This window comes from Silene latifolia, chromosome 10, assembly GCF_048544455.1.
Source record: "Silene latifolia isolate original U9 population chromosome 10, ASM4854445v1, whole genome shotgun sequence".
NCBI lineage: Eukaryota > Viridiplantae > Streptophyta > Magnoliopsida > Caryophyllales > Caryophyllaceae > Silene > Silene latifolia.
This window is the reverse complement of record NC_133535.1, coordinates 31,662,586-31,688,639: the sequence shown is the minus strand read 5'-3', so window position 1 is coordinate 31,688,639 and position 26,054 is coordinate 31,662,586. Positions and strand designations below refer to the sequence as shown.

The following is a 26,054-nucleotide window of genomic DNA, read 5'->3' as shown; positions in this document are numbered from 1 at the left end:
TTGGTTGATTACTAAAGACTAATTGCAATAAATTAAAGATTGTAAACAATAATATTAAAAAGTGTAGGGAGCGGGTTCACTAGGTTAATTACCCGGGGGTGTATTTTAATCAATTGTAAGGTCAATCGAATTACCTAAGGTCACAAGAGCGGTCGATTCAATTATGCCCTTTAGATTGATTTAACATGCAATCGCTATAATTAAGCTTTACCTATCTCGATTATTGCGACCTATATTAATTCTAACCCGGTCGGTGTAAGTATTAATTTGCTAGACTAATTATCAATTCAGGCCTAAATCAAGTAATTAGAATAAGAACAATAATCAAACGATAATTCATGCGATGTTTTTAACAATTAAATCATTAACCCCCTTATAATCAACCTTGATCCCCTTTACCCTAGATAAGGTGATTAGCTACTCATAATAAGAGAATTAACAACAACAATAATAATAGAAGACATAATTAAAAGCATGTAATAAGAACAATAGAGCAATTGAATAACTTGATTGAATAATAAGTGAAGAATGATTAAAGTACCGTAGCAAATTAATATATAGCGTAACCTAATAGCATAATACGAGTTTAGTATATATAATACATATTAGATGACTTTTAGGAAATATCGGAAAAGTCCTCAACAAAATAGGATACTCGATCGAGTATAGTATACTCGATCGAGTACACGTTCACTTGATCGAGTACAGGCCAACTTGATCGAGTACACACTCTTATCAGCTTTCTCTCGTGTAATCTTCACTTCTTATCTTTCACTCTTCTAGTTTTCCGTGCCATGCTTCGTGTATTCCGTTATGCCAATTCCGCGGTGCTCCACTTTACTCATTTTTCTTCATAAATGCGTCATTCCTGCATTTAAACACCAAGTAGCGGCAGTCGACATTCTAATGTGAAAGACATATAAATAAAAAAATCGCATCAAAAACAACTTAAAAAGAGTCATAAAAGTATATATAAATATGACTCATCTATTGCATTGAAGTTTTGGGGTTGTTGGGCGTGCAAGTCCGTGTGCTAGCACGACCTAGTGGCCTACTCATATTTTTTTTGGTTTTAGGGCAATTTTTTCGTTGATTTTTTTGGGTTGTATCGAGGGGTAGTCCACCGTGCCTCTAGTGGACTAAAACATGGTGGTTTAGGTCAAATTAACGCCTTGCTATGACACGTAGCCCATTATATATCGTACCATATGAGATCGTGTCAAAATCGAGACGTGTAAAGCTGGGCCAAGTGTCGTGCCAGCCCAATAGCCCGCGCGTCAAGTTTCATCTCTAAATAAGTTCCCAATTGAATTACACAAAATCTCACTTTAGACGGTCACTATCCGTCTAAAGTTGTAGACGGATTAAATATGTCACCACTTTCATAATAAGACTAATAACAAGTGTGATGGTGGGAGACTGGGGGTTGCCTTATTATAAAGGTGGTGACATATTTATCCCGTCTAGATCTTTGAACGGATATACCCGTCTACAATGAGACTAATTGATTGAATTATGTCACCTGAGCTCCAGCCCAGGAAAATTCCTGACGTCCATTACCCAGAAGAACTTGCAATGGATCCTCAAACAACTGGAAATACATCATCTGGTCTGCACATTTTCCTCTTTTTCTTTTCTACTACACCATTATTGTCTTCCTTTAATAATCTCTGCTTTTCTATTGTATTCTCTTCCTTTAATTTATGCTCTTCATATTTTGATTCAATTGTCCTTGTTTGTGCTAACCTTGTCAATTAATCAATCAATTCAAATTACCACCATGTGGTAGTATTTGTCAATTTTAAGATTTAGGACGGATACTCCGTCTTTAAGCAAGACTTACCGATGATTTAATTAATTGTCTACTGTATATTTGAGTGACACATTATGTTGACTAAATTCACCCTATCGGATAATGATTATTGACTAATCATTATTTTGGTTGAATCAGTCACATTGATTGATTATCATTGTCTTCTTAATATAATTATAGATTCCGCACTCTTCACGCTCATATTATTTTATATGTTTTTTTTTTTGTTTATGCTAACCTTGTCAATTAATCAACCAATTTAAAATGGGGCTATTTTCTAATCATGCTGACTTATTCATACGGAGTATTAGTTAAGTGATAATAAGATTAGGTTATGGGAAATCGCATTGACTGAGACATTCTGTCGACTTAGTCCACCCCGTTGCAAAGTTTGGGGCTTGTAGTTTCGTCATCAAGTGGGCAGTGGCGGAGCCAGAATTTACAGTTCTTGGGGGGTGAATCCTAGCCGGGGCAAACCAATAATGACATAACGTAAACCTGAAAAAAATTGGAAATTTCAACTTAAAACTTACGAAATAATGATTGGTGTTTGGGGGGTGAATCCTAGCCGGAGCCAATTTACAGTTCTTGGACATCTTAGTGTTTGGTCCTGTTGACAATAATGATAAATGAGCTAGTGTCTCACGTTGTCATTGTTGATTTCGTGACATTATTGTAGACAGTGTCAAATAAAATCTGGTTGTTAAGTAAACAAACTAAATAGCAATTGCTTTAAATGGAGTAATAACTTTATCCTCCAAGTGCTGGATATTTATTTTCTCATGGAGCAGTGTAAAGGACTACATATATCCAAGATAGTCCTGCTGAAAACACGCAAGATAATAGTGATGTCATTTTCCCAGTTGTAGTTATTCATCAGTATTTTTCACATCTTTGGTTAGTTCCCGTATAATAGCGAAAAGGCTGTGGTTCTGGAAAAATAAACCTAGATGTGTTAGTGTGCGTAAGGGGGGGAATGTAGACTCGTGTTTGAACTTCAAAGGTGATGCTAGGAAACAGGATTGGAATAAAGAGTTCAAAAATTAGAAATCGGGCTCTAGTTATCAGGATCTTCATTCAAACGAACACTTCCTCATTCTCATTAGCTCTCTATATACATTCTGCTTTATGGACGTTCAGTGAGTAGTTTAACAGTGACTGGTCCTCTGCCTGTGCTTTCATTCTCTGTTCATTCAATATTATTTTTCTTGGAAAAAAAACACGTTAACCTACTCATGTTGTTGCTCGTCAAACCTGTTCTTAAAAACATTTTAATTTGGTGTAGTGGTTTAGCAGTGTAGCACCACGACTTCTTTTGTTGTAGCATGATAACAATTGGCTGAAGCTTGGGCAAGAAGTAGAATGTAATATAGGAAATGAAGGAAATTCTTATTAAGTATGGCTAGGTTTATTTCTAGATTGTGATGGTATAAAACAATATGATTCAAAACTGGATACACTTTTTTTTTTATCGTGAAGGCGCAGTCATTATGCTATTCTCGACTACACAGGGGTAAGGCTGCACATATCCACCTCCTCCTTTACCCTGCAATTTGCGAGAGTTGTTGGGGGCACTGGGGTAATGTCATTGTTATTGTTGTTATATGGTTAGGGTTTATTATCATAGCACACTTGTCTCATGTTGTATATATGGACACTCTCTGAGTTGGACCTAGATTTTATGCTGTTTCTTTCTTGTATTAACCCTTTGTAGCTTCTGTTATGTTTTGTTCTTATTGTCTATTTGCTGTATATGTTTTATGAACATTGCTTCTCCCAGATGCTTTGAAGTACCAACTAAGCTCTCTGGCTGAACAACAGAAGTTATCTGCATCTAACACTGTCATAAAAGAAAAGCCGTTAGATTTCTTACAATCTTTCTATGGTACGTTCCTTCATTTTTGAAAACGCATGTGGTAAATGTGTTGGCATGATTATTCCTTCAGTCATTTGAAATATCAAATGCAGTAATTCCTTACCAGTAGTATGCTTGTAGAGATTGGTAAATTTCTGGGGAGAACAAGCGTGTCTGCTCTTGTGAATAGTGTAATCCTTCAGCAAATTATAAATGTGTATGCATAATGATTATCAGCCTTCAGAGTGCCAATCTCCAAAAAAATCCCAATTGTTTCGTTTCGAACTTTATATTTTTGAAATGGAATATTTCTATTTACGGAATAGCCATGAATAGGATCAAACCTTATTCCATGGTATGGTATTTACATGAGATTCCTCTTTCTTATTCTTAAGTGAGTTCCCGAGAGGGCTTAGTTGATCCATGATTTCTCTTTCATTTGTTTCGAGAAAAGAAAGATATTGATAAATTCCGATTCTTTCTTTTTTCTATTGATTCTTTTCTGGTCGAGCGACACAAAAGGGGAAAAGTTGGTGCATTAGTTTTTCCGCTGTGTGTTTGTGTGCTCTGCTCCCTTTTCCCAACATCTGGTATCAGAGCCACAGGTTCTAAGGCCTGTGGTTCATTTTTTTGTTGGTAAAGACGGATGACAAAGTGGGTACACAAGGGATGATGGATTTGATAAATACTGATAACTCTCGGATAGAGTTTTAGAACGGTTCTTCTATTCTCTATTGATAATGGAAGGTTTTTTGATTGAGTGAGTAAGTTCAAAAAACGAAAGATTTTTTTTCTATCAATAACTCAATCAAAATACAATTTTTTAAAAAATAATCTGCTGGGATTTTCCTGCGCTAGCCCTTTTGCCGTATTAATTATCACCCGCCTTTCTAAATTTTATTAAAATTGACAAATAGGCTAAATTTCTACCAAACTTATTCCCATATAAAATCACGTACTGAGTAAGATCTTGAAAAAGGCTGTTGAGTAGACTCTATCTTGGTCTTATAATGTTTTAGGTAGAAATTAGCTTGATTGAAATCAATCTGTAATATCCTTCACAGATGGTGCCATTGCTGGAGCTGTTGCTGGGGTTGTTGTTGAAGCTGCCTTATATCCAATTGATACAATTAAAACTCGGCTACAGGCAGGTCTATAACTATCACATTTGTGTTCACTTACTTTTAAAATTATTTGGCTGTATACTGATATTACAACAAGAGCATTACATTTGAGATGGGTCCTACAACCAACTATTTCGGAACAAGCTAATATTGAGACGGGCCAATAAAAATGAAATGTGATGCACTTTTAATTGTGACAGAGTGTTTTATTTATTCCATTCATATAAAGACCTTCAAATACTTCCTCTCTTTTTAAATTCCTTGGTAACAAACTCTTAAAGTCTTAACTCTTAATGCATGATTATGCGTCTGTTATTATTATTGAGAACCTGAACAATCTACATTAGTAGTGGGAGTCACTCTGTAGTATGAGCATTGCAAGGATTTGTTCGATTTTTGTGCTAAAATTTAGCATCACTAGTAGCCGTAGTAGGTATCAAATTTCTTCCTTCAGTGATATATATTCCCTTGTACTTGAGTTTTTTAATCAAACTTGACTGGAAGTTGCAACACTGTCATCTCTGTCTTAATATTGGCAAGGAACTGTGTGGCTTATGTGAACAAGATCCCAAGCAATTTTTAAAAGTTAAGGTTTCAGGTTATGGTGGCTTTTCTTAGTTTATCTATGTTCTGTTAATTTATACATAAGCAGTCAGAACTCAGGACTGCTTGGACTTTTTTCTTTCATGACTCAAGGCCTTTCTTTTTTCAGATCTGAAATATTGTGTTAATGAATCATTTAATAAACAATGAATGAAAGTTGATCTCCCTAGTGGGATTTATATTACCTCAAAACCTGTACAAAACATGAAAACAGTCACGTTTAGGTGTCGCAGCCTTGATTTCAAATATGGTATACAGACATAGTATTGAGGCGTGAAAGACGCCTTATCCTCATACTTTTTCTTCAATATAATGTGGCTAAATGCAGCCAATATCGCTTCAAAGTGCGGCCAACCAATACTTTCCAATAATATAACATTGGCGGAGTATTTTAACTTCTTTCTGGTGAACTGTTTCTTTCTTCCAATTTTTGGCAGCGCACGGCGGAGGGAGAATCATTTTGAAAGGCCTCTACTCTGGACTGTCTGGAAATTTAGCTGGTGTCTTACCGTAAGTATTATTCTTTTCTCTTCCTATTTTTTAATGTTCTGTTGTATGCACGTGCATGAAACTTGTATGTATGACGTATGCTGTCTTGATCTGACTGCTTCACTGATGTCCAAACTTCTAGTCGAGTGTGACTTTTAACCATCCACGACTTTTCGAACTTCTAGTTGCTTTCGAAACTGGTAGAGTTTTTTTCCATCTTCTGTTACTATACTTGTCATTGCCTATTAATGTACTATAGTCGTGGAAAATTTCACTATTTTCTGACCTTGCATCATTGACATAATGACATCGCATGAAGATGACATACACTGACTTTTTCAGGGCCTCTGCCATATTTCTGGGTGTGTATGAGCCAATCAAACAAAATTTGCTCAAGACTTTCCCTGAGAACTTCAGTGCTCTCGCTCATCTTGTAAGTTTCCTAACTGCACTGATAGTAAAGTGGAGATTTTTTTAAGAAAATTATATATAAAGGCCTTAGTGCTAAACTATGCTTTTCCTCCAATAAACCTCATCTTGCTCCTTATTTTTGTGGGAGTTGGGAAAGGTTCATTACAGGTCATTTAAGCACTTTGTGATTTGTAGGACGCTGAACATGTCCGGCTAAATTGTCCTCCATATTTGTGCTGTAACAAGCACAATCATCACTCTCCATTAGCTATGTAGCGCGCCTTTTTTTTTTTTTTAAAAAAAAAAATTTGTATCAAGGCTAAATACTTGATGGTCTTTACTCTTTAGCTGCAAGCCTTTCGTACTCTGGCATAACTGGGAACTTTGTGTAGGTTTATTAGTAGAAACTGTTGCTAGTAAATAAGTAATGAGAATGGAAAAATTAGTTGTGTATTTAAAGAGGGACATGAAGTCTTAATATGTTTCCCAAGGTGATGCAGTTCTCACATAAAGCATGTATAATCCTTCAAGGCTTAGAAATTGAAAAGTAGATGTTAGCATTTGGCAAAATGGAGATGCATTGTCATGGATTTCACTGTTAGTTATTGTAGAATTTCACTTGAATTTCATTATTAGACTTGCGGAAAAGAAGCCGTAAGTTGAAGCAGGAACATCTCATAGTTTACATGCCTGGTTGACTATACATCTACAATGGGTATTCATAAACTTGTGTCTTATGGTGTCTTTAAACTTCACTGGCATCAAATCTTCTCAACAAGAGGAAGCTAAAGCTGGTTTATCGAGCACGGAAGGACTTGATAAGCTACCACACAAACTTCTTCCAAAAAGAAAAAAAATTGACTAATAATTTGAAATCAGGGATTATTTATGAGAAAAAGAAAAAAGGGGGGTCTTTAGATAGGATGTTTGACAGGGTTTGACTTGTCTTTGAGGATACCTTGTGCTCTTCGTGTACTCTTCTTTCTCCTTATTCTCAATACAGTCTTTTACTTGTATACAAAAAAGGGTTATTTTTAAATTTCATGAACCCATTGCTTGGATAGACGAAAGGAAAGCGAGGTGAGGGAGCAGAGGGATGCAATTTCCCTCATTGGGTAGCAAGCAATGTTGGAGGGAAAGGGATGGATCCATTTTTCCTTCTGCAAGCCCGATGAAGAAATATTTTGAGGCGCCTTTGCTCTATTCTCCTCCCCATCTCTGTTCCCTCCTTCCCTCCAAAAAAGTTATTTAAACACGCTGTTAGTCTGCAGGTGCTATAGCTGGAGCTGCTTCCTCTATCGTCAGAGTTCCAACAGAGGTATCAAACTCCACCTTTCATTCTCTCTAAAGATACTTTTGTCTATGCACGTTAAGATCATTCAACATAGTTTTCTAGGTTGTGAAACAAAGGATGCAGACCGGTCATTTTGCAACAGCCCCCAATGCAGTACGTATGATTGTCTCTAAAGAAGGGTTTAAAGGCCTTTATGCTGTAAGTCAGATTCTTTGACTGAACTGGAGAAGATCACATTTTGTTTTGGTAGTCATCCCTTCCTGTTGCTTATGTGCACTTTTGTTGTTTGCCAAATATCTTTGTATAAAAAGTATGCAGTCCTATTAAGTAATCCCTCCATTCATTTGGCTTCACTACATTTTCCTATTTGGAACACTCAAAACCAATTCACTACATTTCCGCTTTTCAATAAATTTTGACTATACAAAGACAAAAATACCCTCACAAGAATCTCTATATTCCACTTGCATCCTTTTGCTTTTCCTTACTCACTCCATCTACTTGACATATATACCGTTCCCACTTGTCCCTTGCCCAAAACTTGTGACATTTGAAATGTAGTGAATCCAGATGAATGAAATATAATACAAGACTCGTTAATTCTAAATTCTTGAGTTTGATGAATTCTTATCTGTTGCAGGGATATGGATCCTTTCTTTTGCGTGACTTGCCATTTGATGCCATTCAATTTTGTATCTATGAGCAGATACGAATAGGTTACAAGCTTGCGGTGAGCTTATCTGTTCTGTTTTGAGTCTTGATGAGCCAACTCATATTGTGCTGAGATATCATTTTCATAATACTCTCTCTATAGCTATGCCATGTTTACTGAAATGGCGGCATGACCTCTGATCGAGTATTATTTAAGAGTGTTAACACATTGTCATTAATGGCTGATGTTGTTTTGGTAAGATAATAATATTCAATAAAGGATGTGAAGTGAGTGACACCCATATATAGAAAGACGCTATGGGGTGACACTCGTGTACAAAAAGAGAGCAATGTAATTAAGCTCTCAAACTATCTTGGTAATCTTATCTTAGAAAGAAGAAAATTCAAGCGTTTATCCAAGTGAAGAACTTGACTCCTAGAAAAAAAAAAGTCAACTCTAGCTAATATTTCAACGGCCTCTTCAGAAGTTTGAGAGAAAATTCCGCTTTTTAGCTAAGGTCACAATATATCACAAGTTTGACAATATAGTGATACATTTATGGAGGATACGGAGTACATGATAGGGCAAGAAAAGTTGTTCCTAGGAAGTCAAAAAAGAAGATACAATCTGCTCTAGTCATCCGTGATTGTTAGTTTTTTTCTTTTATTTTTCTTTTTGGTAGTTTGGGCTTTTTTGTCTCCATTTCCAGTGGAGCCGAAAACTCATTACTTTCTGTTGTGGATTATGATGGAATAAAGCAAAATGACTCACTAAAGTAGCTGCGCTTTTTTCTATTATGATATAGCAATCCTTCAATGCAATTCTCCATGCAATTTTCATCTTGAGTCATTCGGAAACAACCTCTTTTTGTTGCTAACACTAGAGTAAGGTTGCGTACATCCGACCACCCCTTACTCCACAGTTTGCGGGAGCCGTTGAGACACTGGAGTAATGTTGTTGTTTGGGGGAAGTTATGTTGCATAGTTTTCTTGGAGACTATATGTGTATGACAGTATCCCACGACTCCACCAATGGCATTAAACCTCCGGTTTGAAACTTGATTTTGGAATCAGTCATTGTGACTTTACCTTTGTCCTTGTCCTATAAATGTGCTCGATAACTTCTCAAAATGTGGCTACGATAACCTTCAAAACCTTGTTAACTCCGCCGGGATTCGGTGTCGAGTCTTGTATTTACTGCCATGGTTAATTGGTTATTCAAAACCTTCCCACCAAGTATGGATGTTTTTATTATAAGAGTTGCTCAATCGCCAAAAGATATTCATCGAAAATTATTGGATTTGCTGTGAATACAAGTAAATATAGTTGTGTAATTAAGTAATTTGTGGTCATTTTTTCTTTCTAGCAAAGAATCTAAGATCGCGTCTGCCTAACCAAAAACTAACTTGTTTTGGCAGGCAAAGAGAGAATTGAATGACCCTGAGAATGCTTTGATTGGTGCCTTTGCAGGTAGCTTTCTTTAAAGAATGTCAGTATGTCGCTCAAAAGTGAAAAAAAAAAAATGGGTTTCATTAGTATCTAGACATAAAGGAGCTTTGACGGGAAAAACACTTCTGTTATTAAATTTACTAAGTCTGGTTTGCCTTGAGCTGATTAAATTCCTAGTAGTTGAGAAACTTGAGCTAAAGTTCGAGTGCATGTACAGGAGCTATAACAGGAGCTATAACGACACCACTTGATGTTATCAAGACACGGCTAATGATTCAGGTATACTAACTCTTCGTTGTTTGTTTTGTAACTCCTTAGAGAGTTGAGAGTTATGTTCCTCTTTTCTGTGTCACACCAATCTCCAGGGATCAACACAGAAGTACAAGGGTATATATGATTGCGTGAGAACCATCATGAGAGAAGAAGGCAGCCATGTTTTCACGAAAGTGAGTTATATATTTGTTAATGGGTTATGTGTTATGTTACTTCGACTCTTCAAATTACTTTGTGTAATAATGTCTTACACTATGACACTGCATTTTAAGTCAAAATACTTGAACTAACGGCCTTTGGTGAATCTTTGTAAACATGTTGAATAACACGTGGGTATGATATGTACTTTCTTTTCCCCGCGAATGTTTACATATTCCATTTTGGTAACCAATAGTTTAGTTTCCTTTTTAGGCATGTTTCTTGCGGTGAAGAATGTGTGGGGGATGTTGTAGCTCACTTATATATTCTAACATAACTATCGACTGGTTGGGTATGAACAAAATATTGAACAGGATGGAAGGTAGTTTTTCGTACATTCGATCCCCTTGTCCAGTTATCCCTTCAGAGACATTGGTTAAACTTGAGATGCTCTAATAGTCTAATCAGTCTTATTGCCAATTGTAGGGTATGGCGCCTAGAGTTATATGGATAGGCATAGGGGGTTCGATATTTTTTGGTGTTTTGGAGAAGGCAAAACGAGTACTTTCTCAAGGGAACCCGAGTATTCCAAATTCTGATTAGATTTGCGCTGAGCAGTTTGACAGCAAGTGATCCTTTTTTTTGCAAGCAAGTGGCCACGGTCCAAGAAACGATTACGTACTTTTGTCCTACTTAGTAGTGACTAGTGACGGTTAGTATTATTTTTGCCATAATGCCATGTTTAGTAGAACTTGAGAGATTGAGAGGAAATATTTGTTGCATTTGATTCAAATGTAATCTGGTTGTGCTGTGTTAAAACTACATTTTCTGGATTTATGAAAGCACTTGTTTTGCATGCTTCGGCTGATTAAAATGGCTGTTTATCAGATGGAGACTCTTCTTTATTTCATAGTTGTGTACTCCCGCCATTCCATTTGATTACATATTTTAATCAAATGTATAGAATCAAATGGAATGGAGGGAGTATTTTATACCGCCATATAGGTTTGCCGTTTGCATGGACCCTTGTCATCTTACCGACTGAGTCTTTGAATAACATAGACACAAATTCTTATTTGTGATGGGGAATATCCGTCACGGGCTCGTAACGGGTCAAATAAAACCAACTTGGGAAGATAAAGACAAGCCTGTGTGATTACCTAGGCAGTTTTACTTTTGTTTTATCTACCCCATGTGGGTGATACTTGACCCGTCACAATCTTATGACGGATATACCTGTTACAAGTAAGACTTATTGTAACATAGAAGTGATGAGAGAAGAAAACGAGACATTAGCATCTTAATTCTGGAGTTGATACATTAAGACATGCATCAATTAAGATCCTCTCCGTTTTTTTCTCTCCATTTCCTTTCACAAACACATTTTCCCCCTTTACACCCCATTAACCCTTTGTTTCCGTTCAATACACCCAAAATGCAATCTAAATCGTTTTAAGGGAATGGACTCTCCATTTTCTTTTTAGGAAATGAAAAGGATCTTGACTCGACATGCATGTAAGACCACTATTTCAATAGTTTATGTTTCGAATGGTTGGGCGCCCTAGCTGGCTAAACAACCCCGTCTAATTAGTGTGTAGAAGCCAGCACCATATTGATGACAGATACAATCCAATTTAAATCTCAACCTGATCTTATGTTAAATCGACCTGTCGCGACTCGTTGATTGACAATGATTCGACCTAGCTGTTAGACAAGTTGGATTGTAATGATCCTACTATTATCATGTAATGATATAGACAACCCGATCTTATGGAAAACCTAACCACCTTCCCACAAATCCAAACTACCATCTCCACCCCTGAAACCACTTCCCCACGGTGAGGAAGGAGGTTTCATGAATTGTTTAATTTTGGAGTTGTTTATGGGTTATCTCGACCATTAAACCCGGCTCATCCCGCCCGCTAAATAAGCGGGTATAGGCAAGATATTTTAAAAGTTTTACAAAAGTTTGGCCCACTAACCCGTCCCAAACCCACTAACCTGTTTTTCCGTGGATCAAAATTTAACGTGAACCCGACCCATATCTTGCTCAAGCTCGCATTTGATCACCCCTAGTTAATTTGTATCGTAGTTGCTCTTTCAAGGACAAATATTACTCTTTCATATACTTTTTCCCATTAATTTTTCATACCTTACCCTTTACCCAAAAACAAATAAACAAATTCTCTTTAATTATCTTCTTTTCAAAATTAATCAAATCCGTCAAATCACTAAATCATGGACGCTAATTCTCATGTCGATTATATAGTAATTCTAATTTATTAATTTTATTAACTATATTATATCAAATTAGGGAGATCGATTAAATTAATTTAAACTAATGTAATTAGGGTTTGGAGAAATTATCGTCAGTCTTGAAAATTTACCCGAGCCACCATTCAATTTTGTATCCTACATGGAGCAATACACGCATATCCTTATTCACTATGATTAATATGTTGGGTGCCTTTAAGCCGTTGTGTTGCTAATTCATAAAATCATAAGTGTGATGCAGCACAATTATGTGCACCCAGAAATCACCTAATGAATATTCTGACGAACTTTAAGCGAGTTTATGTGGATTACTTGCACGATTCGGTGAGGAAATACTTAATATCCTGAACAGAATTATGAGAAATATAAGTTGTTTTTTGTGTATTACTTGCTTTACCATTGCAATCTGTCCATTTGTTTTTAAAAATTATGTAACATCACTAATCGACTTTTATTGAAGTAAGTCGTTAAATGTTCATTATTAGGTGGTTCGGGAGAGGAGTGGGTGGGTGGTCCGATGGCCTGGCAGTGCAAGGGAGGCGGCGGTGGGGGATGACTTGTGCGTTATCGCCTTATCGGTGGGAGAGGGATTGATTAATTAGAGAGAGTTTGGCGATAAACAAATTGGAAATTGAGAGTATACAAATGACAAGGGTATAATGGGCATAATCTGGACCCTTCGTGTAATTTTGAGCTACAAACAAAGAGAGTAAACAAATGAAAACATAGTTTGGCGCAACTCGGTTCTCACAAATCCTTACAAATTACAATATTTGAAAAATAAAAAAAATAAAAAAAACGAAGTACAAAACCTACGAAGTGTCTTCTAACAATCTATGGCATATATTTTTCCGCATCTAGTTAGTCTTTCCTCTATATTGTGGTATTTTTCCGGCAGTCAATGGCGAAACTTTCATACTATGATAGGTCGCTTAGACACGGGTAGTTGCCTCTGCTTAGGTGGATTTAAGCAGAATTTTCTTGTCAATAATAACAAAAGGAATGCAAGTGTAACCACAACTAAGAGCGAGACCTCCAATTGAGGATGAGCAAGAATGTCGACCACTTCAAGATTACTTTTCGTGGTCCCGGTGCAGTCACACGCGGTTTCTAGTACTTTACTCACACGACCAGCCTCGGGATCAAGAATAAAGTCGAGTGTCGTGACATTCTCCAGCATTACAGCGGTTGATTTGGACTTGTACCCAGGCATGGACGCTTTAACTGCGATAAATATAGCAGAATGAGATTTTAATCACTTGAATAATTTGAAATGACAGGAGAAGAATAAAATGTTAAAATTGTGGGTTTGGTTGCAAACGCTTATTATGACCTGAAAAAAACTCTCGAGAAGGAATGGTAAGAACAATATGGAGTAAATTATTAGGCAAGTCGTGTGAATTCTAAAGTAAAATTTTCAACTTAAAGTTGTCGACAAGCAAAGAGTGAAGCACAATTGTGACCTTTAATGAACAAACAGTCTGAAGTACTCACGGTTTTGAATATCGACCAATACGTAAAGTATTTCAGGTATAGAGGTTTCATGTTATGTACTAGACAGATAATCAACATGACTTATAATGGAAATAGTATTGACTCACTACGACTAAACATTACACGTAGTAGACAGTTTAGCAAGTACTCCAGAGACTGGAAGTTTAATCAGAAGCAGAAGTCTTAAATTAATTTGACCAATTTACTACAGTACATACTCTACATTCTTCGTGATGGGACACAGTACTTCAGTCAAAATTAAATTTCAAATAACTGTTTTCACAAGTTGATGATAATACTAAAGAAATTACCTTCATACTTCATCTTTGGAGCTAGCAAACGATGATAATCAGCAAGTCCAACTCGAGCTTTCATCTATTATTGACATTATGGAAGCATTACAAAGAACATTACTCATCAGTGCAAGGCTTCTGTAAGCTACAATATTGACTTGAGAGGATAGGTAAAGAAACTACAGTACAGTAGTAGTTAATAAGCCTTGATAGTACAAAAGCAAAACAATTGTTTGGACCTAATTACTGGGCTGTGCAAATTGTTTGGACCTAATTACTTGGCCCAAGCCCAGCCCATGGAAACAGGCTTTTCAAGGCCGGCCACGCAAAAAAGTGATCACCTCCAGTAAAACTCAGTGGTCATGGTTTAGTAACTTAATAAGAACAAACATTTAGTAGCAGAATGATAACCATAGGAAAGATCCACAATCATACCACCATCATCGATCCTACAAATTATTTTCCTGTACTTTTTCCTTTTGGGAGTGGGGGCAGCTTTGTGGGGCAGACTTTTCGATAAGTGGTTCGGACTAATGTCGGAGATTGAGGAAAAAAATGAAGAAAATAAAAAAGAACTGCTGAATAAAGGAGTTGATTGGAGAATTTGGAAAGCATACTCCTTAAAACAACAAGGACCAAAGAACTCAGTCAACTCACTGTCTGATTAATGCCTTCAACCATGATAGAGGCAGGCAATGGCTTCCCGTTGTCTGATGAGAAAATCCTACCATGGACTCCATTCTACAAACAATTACAAAATTAAGTACAAGAGACCTATTATTGGTAGTGAAGAAATGATGCATAGTTTAATAAAACAAACAAAAAAACGCATATAACAAAATACAAAAGGCTCCCTCAATCGCTGCTATCGATTGAAGGTCAGTTACGAATATCAGATTCAAATTTGTAATATACTAGAAAGCTCTCTGACATTCATCCAGGACTACGAAACGAGTGGGAAGACACTTCTGAAAGTTCCAAGGAATGTATAAGGCTGGCATTAAACCATGTCCACACTGCATCTAAAGTGTCAAATAGATAATTGAGTAGGTCTAACGTGGGACTTCTCGTGACTTTGTACTTTGCCTGGGAATCTATTCCTTGAAAAAACTTAAAGATGGTCAGCATAATGCAGGGAAGTGTTTTTGACTTTTGTCCAAAAATAATAACTTACGTTGGAGGGTTTGCTAAACAATTTCCCCAACATCCTGGGAAGTTAACGGTTAACCTCACAGGGAAATTCCATATGCAAAATTTTCTTTAATCAATCAACTTCGATTTTAGGTACTTTTCATAAAATTGGGAGTAGACTGTTTTAATGTTCAGCGAAGCAGACAATATAATTAATAAGCTTGTTAAGCTGAACATTACTGTATTGCCTCAAAGGCTCCAAAGTTCAACCTATGGTGTGGTATGGGAGGGATTAGATGTACGTGATCTAACTCAAGTGCTGGAACCCTCAATCTACGTTGCTTTAATTTTAACCTTCATTGTGTGCTGTGTGCAAGGCTTCGACATTACAATTCAACACTTTATTTCTGGCCAAAAGTATGACGATTTCACGGAACTGCCACGTGCAACACCTTAGCAAACACCTGCATCCTCATCCGAGTCTCAGTAACAGATCGTTTTGCTTTATTAATCCTATTCCAAGCTTTGTACAATCTAATGATTCATTTTGTTTATTAATCCTATTCCAAGCTTTGTATTAAAATCCCAGTTTCACTTGCGGAACGGTATCGGTTATCGTGGCCTAATATTCGCTAAATGCTGTTATTATCGCTACAAAAAGTGGTTGTGATAAACTCTAAAACCTTGATATCTCGGTCGTAAATTGGTGTCATGGCCGATATTTAAAACCATGATTCCAAGAACAAAAAAATAGTGAATCATGAGAAACGAAGGACATTTACATACTAAAACTAACATTTACAGACAAACATTTTTTTTTAATAAAAATATATATTTCGCATCATACCTTGGCAACTGTTGCTACTAGATTTAACATGCTCATTCTGTTGTACTCCCAAATTGTTGGTAGCTGCACAATTATAGATGTCACGAAAATAGGCACAAAGATTCACAATAATCCAGAAGCCAACATAAAGCAATTAATCAAATGTTGTGCACGAAAGTGAGTGGTTCATTATCCAAAAAATCAACGAAGAACGAGAAAAACATCATGGGCAACAACTACAAAATATCATGAGCCTAATCTGGGAGTAAAAGGAAATCCTGAAATAAGCACGCAGCTATAACAAATAGCCATAGCCATTCAAGACCTCTAACTGAAAAGATTCACAAAAGAAGAGTATGAAACAAAACGAAATGCTAGGACCAAAAACCTTAGAAAAATAATAATAAGCATGAAATCTAATATGGGATGTGAAAAAGTCACACAGAGCTATCGATCTCAACGAACAAGATTAGGCTGAGACAATCAATTCAATTTCATGATTGACAATGAGATTTAGTACATTGACAGTGAGTGTCAAATTAGAGCATGAAAGGACAAAAACACGAGAATGAAAACAATTTGAAGAATAATCAAGAAAAATACATGGGGGGCAAGGACTTGTCTAAGACAAAGAGGATAATTAAATTCTCTCATTTTGGTGCACGGAGCCTGGAGAAACTAAATTAGCAGAAGTAGCATTAAACTTGGGAAAATTTGGTACTACCCACTTATTTTGTTCCAAATTTTACATACTACCACCTAATATGTCCTTTATTACAAACTACTACCAAAGTTACAGCCTATATATATCCAAATTCACACCTATTTTTATTCTGTTGACATTTATGCTTAATTCTCAATTCGTTAACTAAATAAATTAATAAATGACTAAAATACTCGTATTATATTTCCTCAATCGCAGCGACACCGCCCCCAACCACCATACACTCCACTAACTCACCACGATCAAGTCATAAACCATAACACCACCCCTCTGCTGCCATTTCCACCCCTATCCACCACGTCCAGAAATCCAGCCATCCAACCCCATGAGATTTCAACAAAAATCTCATCAACCCGTTTCGCCGCCTGCCCCCTACCCCACCGCCAACCCCCCACACCCATCTGCCCAAACTGCTCCCTCACCACCAAAACCTCAGTTCCAAAACCAACAACACGTCATTTCACAAATTGGCGACCCCGACACCATCTACACATCATGCTGGGGGGGGGTAGTTGGAGAAAGGCTGAGAAATACAATAAGGGTATTTTGGGTATTCAACATAAGTTCCAGTGATTCATTAGTAAACGAGATGGGAAATAAGTAAAATCATCATCGGAACGAGAAAAAAGCGCGAGCGTGAACATATAAGTTAGAAATTGGGCCCTAGTTCGTAAAAAAACGATATTTTAGGTGGTAGTTTGTAAAATTTGCCAATTTGGAGCAAAACAGGTGGAAATTACCAATATTTCCTTAACCTTATAGGACTTATGTTGATTGTTACACGTATTTTTCTTTTAGTTCAGCAAACTACTCCGTAGATCACTAGTTCATATTAATGTACTTTTGTTAAATTAAATTAGACAATAGTAAAATGCACCACCTAAAGCCTTTGTTAAATTAAATTAGAGATAAAGCTAACATTTAACCTCACTAGCATTGGGCCATTTATTGTCACTGATTTCCAATGTCAGCTCCAAACAACCAGCATGAATGTAGTTCCAATCTTGCATACCGCCATATATGGGGTACCTTCACCAAAGTTCAATAGGTCAAAAACTCAAACTATACTTTTCGAAAAAGCTAATATGCCAAAATGTACCGCCTATGGCTCACCAAGCTGCTCCATTAGTTATGCCTTCAGGGAACTCTTTGCTAAGGGACATATTATAGTGAGAATGACTATACACACCAGCTAAATACCGAAAGGTTTCATCATCAGGGCATGCATAGTAATCCCTCCTGAAACATAATTACCAAAGTATTAAGGTGATAGAGCTCCATAATTTCATGGTTCTGCTGAAGATCATTTCAAAGAAAATAGTTTTATGACCATTACGTTCCTACAATACAAATATTAAAGTTAAGCAAACATGCTATCAAGGAAAGTGATACGCATGCAAAGCCACTGAGGTAACAATGACTGCAATCACTGCATAGCATCAAATACACCATAGTACTTCCTGGAGACCCAAGCCTTGTGAAACTGATTTATTTCATCCGAGGAATACATTTAGATAGTTATGACTGATTTTCAGATTTACAGACAAGAATTTAATATCGTCGAATGGAAAATACGGAATTCCTGGACTCCCCATCTTCAGTTGGACAAATAAAAGGTGAGCCCTCATAGAATTACATGACAGGAGAGGAACTGTGAGAAACCCTTATTTGTTGTTCATTAAGCAATAAGTAGCTAATTTTCCATTTTTAGTTCACAGAAAGACTCGCAATTTCTTTTCACAGAGCATCTACATGTCTTACCATCATTACCACAACAACAACATTACACAAGTGCCTCAATGGCTCGTGCATATGTATGCAGCCAGGCTGTTTTTGGATGACCTCATAATAGTACAACATAAAATGCCTGAACACTCTGCTATTTCACAGTAAAACAGAGTTCTACTTCAACAACAACAACAACATCAGAGCCTTAATCCCAAAATGATTTGGGGTCGGCTGACATGAATCATCCTTTAGAACCGTCCATAGGTGAACGCACACCTCAAAAAGCGAATAGAAAAGGGGAAAATGAAAAACAAAAGAGGGAGCGAAAATGTAATAGAAAGTCAAGGTAAACTTACAGGTTTTAAAATCGAATTTCAGATTTCTTTTATAAAAACTTCAAATTTAGATCGAGAGAAAAGATTAAAACGATTTTGAAAACCGAAATAGAATTAAGGATCCGGAATGCCTTAAAAGTAAACCAAGTAAAATATATAGGAAAGTGGTCGGTAAAAAATGTAATAAAGGAGAGAAGAACAAATAATTTAATTTTTTAAATTAAATAAAAACACTAAATATGTCAAAAAAATATCAAATACTAGAAATCAACATGTATCATTTCCCTCCATTGTGCCCTCTCCGTCACCATACTCTCCTCAAGCCCCAGAAATCTCATATTGTGCTCTATCACTCTCAACCATGCCTGTCTCGGTCTTCCTCTACCTCTAGGGACCTTTTCTGTTCTCCAAGTCACCGGCCTCCTAACTGGTGCGTCCATAGGTCTCGTTCTCACATGGCCAAACCATCTTAGTCGGTTTTCCATCATCTTGTCCTCTATTGGAGCCACTTTTACCTTTTCCCTAATCACCTCATTCCTTAATCGATCTTTCCTTGTATGTCCGCACATCCATCTCAACATACGCATCTCCGCCACACTCATCTTTTGAATGTGACAATGTTTCACGGCCCAACATTCGGAACCGTAAAGTAAGGCAGGCCTAATTGCCGTGCGATAGAATTTTCCCTTTAATCCTACTTCATTCCATCATATTCCAAACCCGAAGAACCGTGAGTGTTTGGCCCCACTGGAATTGGAAACATGTCTTACCACCATTAATTATAGATAAACTAAGAGGCATTCAAAACATACTAAACAATACACAATAATGTAACCGCTAAGAGGTTGAAACTTAGAACAGTAGAATAAGGCATTCCGAAAGTCCAAAGTTTTCTGAAAGGTACAAGTACTTCAAACAGCATTCAAACCATTTCAGATAATGTTTCTGTAAAAATAGATGCAGCCAGCATTCAGTCAGCAGAAAGATCCACAGAAAGTATTCCAAAATTTTCACCTCTTACTCTGAGTGCCGTCCCAAGGATAATTTGCAACAAGTGCACCCTGAAAATAATCACAAACAAAGACTTTAGCAGCCATCGAAATATGAACCACGATTTATCTAGCCATGAAGAACGCAAGAATACACGCCCTCCTTATTTACTTGTCCAGAGGAGCATAACACATGACTATAATAAACCCATAAAAAAAATTACATTTAAGTTTAATGGAGCTCCTCAATTTGAAAGCCTCCTTATGTAAACTGTAAAGATGGGAATAATGATAATAGGAAAGAGAAGCAAGGAGAAACATACAAGTAAAGATTAAAAAAAAAAAAAAAAAAAGCTGCATAGATGACTAACAATCTGAAACTATAGAAGCTTAGAAGAAGTGATTATTCAACCATCAGAACTGAAGGTCAAATTGTTTGGAATAGTCTTCTCTAATCTAGTTACATGATAAGGTTTACACCTTGTTAAAGCACACAGCTTACTTACTATAGAGAGTAATGTTCCCTACCAACTACAAATGAACATTCACTAAACCCCTTCCATCCTATTCCACTTATTCCCCACAGAAATCCATAAGTTCAGTAATGCAATGATTTTTTAACGAAATAAATAAAGAAGAGCCAAAGATGTATTACCCCATGCAAACTGGCAGATGCTGTAAACTGTATCCTCCTTAGCCAGCGCATAATAGCTTTTGTTTCAGGTTGCCTTCCATCCTCAACATTATTATTAGAGAAGAACTATTTGAGGTCATTCGATATAGTTAGAAAAATAGTGGTCATCAAACTCATCATAACGTCCTTTTAGGACTGTATTGTTAACGTAAATGAATTATGACAACATCACAATCATATAATCCATTTAAACAGCACTTGAGAAAATTAATAAAAGATCCAACAATTATATCACGTTTGGATAATATTCCATATCATAAATTTAAACACACATAGCTCTTATGAAAATATAAACAAATACTTCCTCCATTCAACTCCACTCTACCTATTTGTATTTTGCACAAATATTAAGAAGGGTGGGTTGGGTGGAAAATATTGTAAATAAATAATGGGGTATAATGTAATTAAGTGGGGTATGAGTGGAAAAAGGTGGAGTTTGATGTAGAAGTAGTGGGGTATGAGTGGCAAATATTGTAAATAAGTAATAGGGTATGAGGACAAAATGGTCATTTGGCATTCCTTTTTAGGAAATAGGTAGAGTGGAATTGAATGGATGAAAAAGGAAAGATGGTAGAGTGGAGTTGAATGGAGGAAGTAGAACAGGAGTTAAATATAAACCAAACTTCCACTTGAATTTAATCTCTTGTACACAAACATGAATGAACGGTCATACAGTCACATATAGTCATATGCCTACAAACACCATCTCATATAACACTCACTAAATTCTAGAATCACCACTCCCCACAAAAGGCTTCTATATTTTACAAGATTCAATATTCAAGACTTGGCATACAAGTCCAATGAAAATGGTAACCCATCAGTTGGTAAGTCATTTAGATAATAAAAAAGGGAAAAAAAAAAGTAAAAAAACTCGAACTTTGAATGCGAAGTATCCTTGTGGCCTTATGGGTGGTTTTCAGGCTATACCGACTTGGGGAGGGGAGGAGAGAAACCTAACAAAAAAATATGCATTTTCTTGCTATGAATCTCCACCACTTCTCCTAACTTTCCAGACCAGCCAGGACCAACAGACTCAACCTTTCGAGAGTAGGCAATTCAAAAGGGTAAAACTTTCCACCCTTGGGACAAAGTGGAGTTGTGAACCTTAATCCAAATTTTCAACTGGTTAATTAAGTGGGACAAGTTATTAGCCATACCGAAGGCAAGTCCAAGGATGAGAGAAATAAAGGCAGCTAAAACATACCTGATCAGGAAAATCTCGATTTAAGTCAACATTTTTGGCATTCCCTCGCTTTCTAAGAGCAAACCCATCAGGATTCATCGATGGTAGTATATGGAGGTGTACATTCTCAACAATGAACTTTGCCTGAAACCGCAAAATCCATTGAAGGTTACATACTCATTTGCATGAAACAAATTTCAAAACCATGCTAGATATTACGAAATAATCAATCGGAATGCTTTAAACAGACCCAGTATAAAGGATATGAGATTAGAACTAGAGTTTGTAGCAATCTAGGATTGATGTGATGGGCTCTACGCCCTCTAGCTAAAATCTCACTTTTCCTTCACTTGTTTCTCACTAGTATTATATGTCCTTTTACTTTGCTTTATCAGTCACAAATGCACAACAATTACCATATATTTTTATAATCCCTCCAGTCAATTGGATTTCTACATTTTTCGAAATATGTTAGGGGGGTTTTGAAAATTGTAGTTAATCCAACTCAAAAAATTTTAACTTTTGTGCCATTGCTAAATTTTTAAACTTTCTGAAAGGTGTTCTGACTGTTGCTTATGAGAGATAAGATAGTGAGTGGACAATTTTATCAAAATAAGCCAATTTTGAGAATTGGCTATAGTTTTAAATTTTAATTCTTCATTTAGCCTTGCCAATCTGCCATGTTCTCTCTAACCTACAAGAACTCAAATGCAGTACAAGATCAAAAAACGTTTGTATTAACAAGTTGTATAACTGCCTACAATGGAATGTAAGGAGAAGACGAGAAAGTACCAAAGGGTCCTTCACATAATTGTCGCATAGCCAGTTTGCGAGAAGTATTAAAAGCTCACGGCCAACGGGTTCATCTCCATGAACATTACCAATGAACTGCATAAGGCACAATTAGGTACTTCTTTACATTACCATATCCAAAGCTAGATGTTTTTTGAATAAAGTACAAAAATGGCAATTGTAAACATGACTTAAAACCCCATAGGCCCCAAAATTAAGAATATAGAAGTACCTATTTGAAATGCACACACACATACCCATGTGGTATGAAACTATTGACTACATGACTAATAATTGCATATTCAACCACGTTCTTCCCTTTTCCTCTATTATACCTAGTTTTTATGTTTATTTACATGTTAACCTTTACTACAATTTAAAAAAAAGTATATAGCTGCATAAAATTTTATTATGAAAATTAAAATTTGTTTGCAAAAATGGTGTGCCTCATGGCCATGAAGCTCTGGCCATCGCTCCTTAGTCCTACGTCTCATGACTCTCATCATTTACGAGCTCTTGTCACCTCGGTGCGCTTTGTGCCTTTCAGAACTAAGGTATCGAATGTTTAAATTTATTTTCAAACTGTTACACATGTTATAAAACCTTGCAATAACTACAACATACATTTAAGTATTTAACCAACCATATTAGCCAAATGCTATCCGAAGTTGACAACACAAGAAGTCAATCAGCAATCTCACTCTTATTTTTTGTGTAAAAAAATTAGCACTGAATCTATGGCTCAGACAGTCCTGAGTCCTCCACTCAAATATCAGTTCATGCAACACTGGTCCCAGAGTATCCAAAGCGGAATGCGATAGAATTTGAGACGAACAACTAGCTTATGTATGACACAACTCTCCCAAGAGTCAAGACAGATAACTTACCTTGAATGCAGGTTCAGGTTCTTCTCTCCCGGGATTATCAGATATTTCCATTACCCACTGCAAGTAAACCATATCATCCACTTAATCAATTAGTGCATCAAAACAAATTAAATGCATTATCACAAAAATTTGCTCCGCGAGAAAACTATACCAGAGGTAATCCACCAACACTCCTTCCAATACTGAGCAGCAATTATGAAAACCCCTCAAGGAGAGAAAAATAAAGTTCAGTCAGCAGAATCAACTAAGTGTACGCTTTCTAACTACTTTTTCTGTTCATCAGTTCATGATATTCCTCTTCCAAAGCAAGACAAAATTGCATGATTTGACTCTCATTAGATGTACGGTACGCATATAAGACATGCAAAAATTACGACCACAAATGCCACAACTATTACCTGTATATACGTGAAATGTTACTACATCTCTCTCCAAATGCCATGATAGCGTTCTCTAGTTCGGCATTACTCATGTACCCTTTAGCTACATCGGCACTGCAATAACATTATTTTTTCCTTAGCCAATGATTTCATGCTATACAATATCGATTATCAACTCAGTCAACATATCAAAATCCGATGAGATCTTCAAGAATTCAAACAAATACCTTGGTTTTGAGTCGCCATCATCCAACAAATGCCTACCTGAACACACCATTAAAAATACAATTTAAACCCATTTCACTAAAGAGGCATTTTCCGTCATACTGTTTATAAATCCTTTACTATGAAGCAAAGCAACAACAACACTGCATCAGTGTCTCAATGGCTCCCACACAAGGCAGGTAAGGGGGAACGGTTGTACGCAACCTTACTCCTATGTCAAACATAATAAGGTTGTTCCTTAATCTACAAGCTACTATGCAACGGCTTTTCAGCTGTTGTTGCACATGACCAATTATACAAGCATAGAGGGTTTAGTTAACCATTTTGCTTTATTCCATCATCTTCCAAAGCTGAAAAGAACGAGTCTTTGGCTTTATTCAACTACACAGGTATTTTCCGTCTTGCTGTTTATAAATCCTTTACTATGAAGCAACAGCAAGTCAGCAACATTTAATCAGTGCATCAATGGCTCCCATATAAGGCAGATAAGGGGGCCGGAACGGTTGTACGCAACCTTACTCCTATGTCAGACATAAAAAGGTTGTTCCTTAATCTACAAGCTACCAGGCAACTGGATATTCAGCTATCATTGCTCATGACCAATGATGGAACTTGAGTCATACAATGAATGCATCAACACTCTCCACTCAATGATACAAGAAGCATAGAGGGTTTAGTTAACCATTTTGTTCTATCCCATCATATTCCAAAGTTGAAAAAGAACGAGTCTTTGGCATCATTTGGAATCAAAACAACCTTCTAATACAACCCAAAAAGAAAAGATGTTCTAGATAGTCCAAAGTTCAAAACATTAAACAAAAAATCAAATTATTAAGGCTTGATATGAAATTCAAACTATTAGAATGCTTCAAATACTACCAAAGGAACTCAAATATTAGGAAGGTTTTTGATGAGTAATTTGATCATACACATCCATTATTTTTTTTTGGTCCAAACCGGGGTGTCTACCGTCGACAACAGTGTATAATCCCCTTGCCGCGGGTGCTCTCACGAAGAGGTAAACGGTTGGCCAAACAGTTTGCTCCATTCCCATGGGCAGGGATCGAACCCCTGAGCTCATGGTTAAGGGATGAGGTGAGCAACACCACACCAAACCCATTTGGTTATCATACACATCCATTATGATGCGTATGTTATCCATTAATAACCACTACAAATGGTCAAAACAAAAGTAAACAAATGACGGGGACGGAGAGAAAAAAGCAAACACAACATTTCCGGTCAGAGTTCTAATATAGTCAAATCAATGCATACATAAAACAACAATTGCAGGGTAGACCGTCTCATTCTATAATGTGTGTTAATATACGCGATCAATCCAGTTGAAAGCTCCTAGTTGAGGCAAATCAATGCATACATAAAACAACAATAAAATGCATATATAAACAATTAAGAAAGATGGAATCAGGATCATAACCTGGAAATTGGGAAGTGTATTCACCCCCTCTTGCAATTGCAGGGTAGATAATCGAGAATACATTGAGAAGAATAATTGCAAATTCGGATAAACGAATCCAACTCATTTTGTTGATTCACTCTAGTTTACTGTGATTGCAAAATCAGGGATCATAAGTGAATTCAGATTATATTTTGGGAGCTGCGTAATCAGCTAATCCAAGCTATGATTTCATGTTTACGAAAGGTAATTAATTAGTGAGAGTTGAGGAAACGGAAATGAATCGAGTAGTTGACTTATTTTAATTGTTCTTTTGTTTTTTTTTTTTTGTTGCTACGTGCTTTTTTTACATACGAATTTTACTTTTTTATATACAATTTTTATAATTTTACCCTTGTCATTTTTTTTTCTCCTACACCCCATTGATTTTTTTTATCTCCCTTTCCTTCCCCTCCCTCTGACAACCCACTCCGGCCGATGTTGCTCCGCCCGACCTCGGCTTCCCCTTTCTCCGATTACCTTTATCCATCCTTCTATACGACAAAGTATTAACTATAAAATATGCAGGAAAGAAATTTA

At 36.6% G+C, this 26,054-nt stretch overlaps 2 protein-coding genes across 3 annotated transcripts; one reads left to right on the top strand and one right to left on the bottom strand.

Moving 5' to 3' along the window:
- The first annotated feature begins 1,490 nt into the window (after positions 1-1,490).
- On the top strand, positions 1,491-10,974 carry LOC141605448 (S-adenosylmethionine carrier 1, chloroplastic/mitochondrial-like). Its single transcript, XM_074424219.1, has 12 exons — positions 1,491-1,609; positions 3,594-3,698; positions 4,733-4,819; positions 5,833-5,905; positions 6,227-6,317; positions 7,560-7,613; positions 7,692-7,787; positions 8,230-8,319; positions 9,659-9,710; positions 9,907-9,968; positions 10,055-10,135; positions 10,587-10,974. Exons 1-12 carry the CDS (start codon positions 1,516-1,518, stop codon positions 10,701-10,703), a joined length of 1,002 nt encoding a protein of 333 aa, XP_074280320.1. The 5' UTR covers positions 1,491-1,515; the 3' UTR covers positions 10,704-10,974.
- Positions 10,975-12,982: 2,008 nt separating this feature from the next.
- LOC141605447 (carboxypeptidase SOL1) lies at positions 12,983-25,799 on the bottom strand. 2 transcript variants are annotated; one of them, XM_074424218.1, is made up of 15 exons: positions 25,497-25,799; positions 24,061-24,097; positions 23,852-23,947; positions 23,605-23,658; positions 23,454-23,510; positions 22,567-22,662; positions 21,796-21,918; positions 20,550-20,654; positions 19,920-19,966; positions 17,956-18,081; positions 17,769-17,871; positions 16,140-16,202; positions 14,819-14,902; positions 14,180-14,243; positions 12,983-13,598 (listed from the first exon to the last, which is right to left on the bottom strand). In XM_074424218.1, exons 5-15 carry the CDS (start codon positions 23,502-23,504, stop codon positions 13,288-13,290), a joined length of 1,173 nt encoding a protein of 390 aa, XP_074280319.1. In that variant the 5' UTR covers positions 23,505-23,510; positions 23,605-23,658; positions 23,852-23,947; positions 24,061-24,097; positions 25,497-25,799; the 3' UTR covers positions 12,983-13,287. The 2 variants fall into 2 exon arrangements, with proteins under 2 accessions (XP_074280319.1, XP_074280318.1); XM_074424217.1 differs by having other exon boundaries at positions 23,605-23,635; positions 25,497-25,749.
- Between the last annotated feature and the right edge of the window lie 255 nt (positions 25,800-26,054).

Bases quoted from the DNA above. Each gene is read 5' to 3' on its own strand.
- LOC141605448 (XM_074424219.1), top strand. From the start codon at position 1,516: ATGTCACCTGAGCTCCAGCCCAGGAAAATTCCTGACGTCCATTACCCA. The intron at 1,610-3,593 runs GTCTGCACATTT...TGCTTCTCCCAG, and splicing joins AACTGGAAATACATCATCTG to ATGCTTTGAAGTACCAACTA. The intron at 6,318-7,559 runs GTAAGTTTCCTA...ACACGCTGTTAG, and splicing joins TCAGTGCTCTCGCTCATCTT to TCTGCAGGTGCTATAGCTGG.
- LOC141605447 (XM_074424217.1), bottom strand. From the start codon at position 25,602: ATGAGTTGGATTCGTTTATCCGAATTTGCAATTATTCTTCTCAATGTA. The intron at 16,203-17,768 runs GTTAAATGTTAG...ATAATTGTGCAG, and splicing joins AATGGCCCAATGCTAGTGAG to CTACCAACAATTTGGGAGTA. The intron at 14,903-16,139 runs GTATGATGCGAA...AATTGTTTGTAG, and splicing joins TAGTAGCAACAGTTGCCAAG to AATGGAGTCCATGGTAGGAT.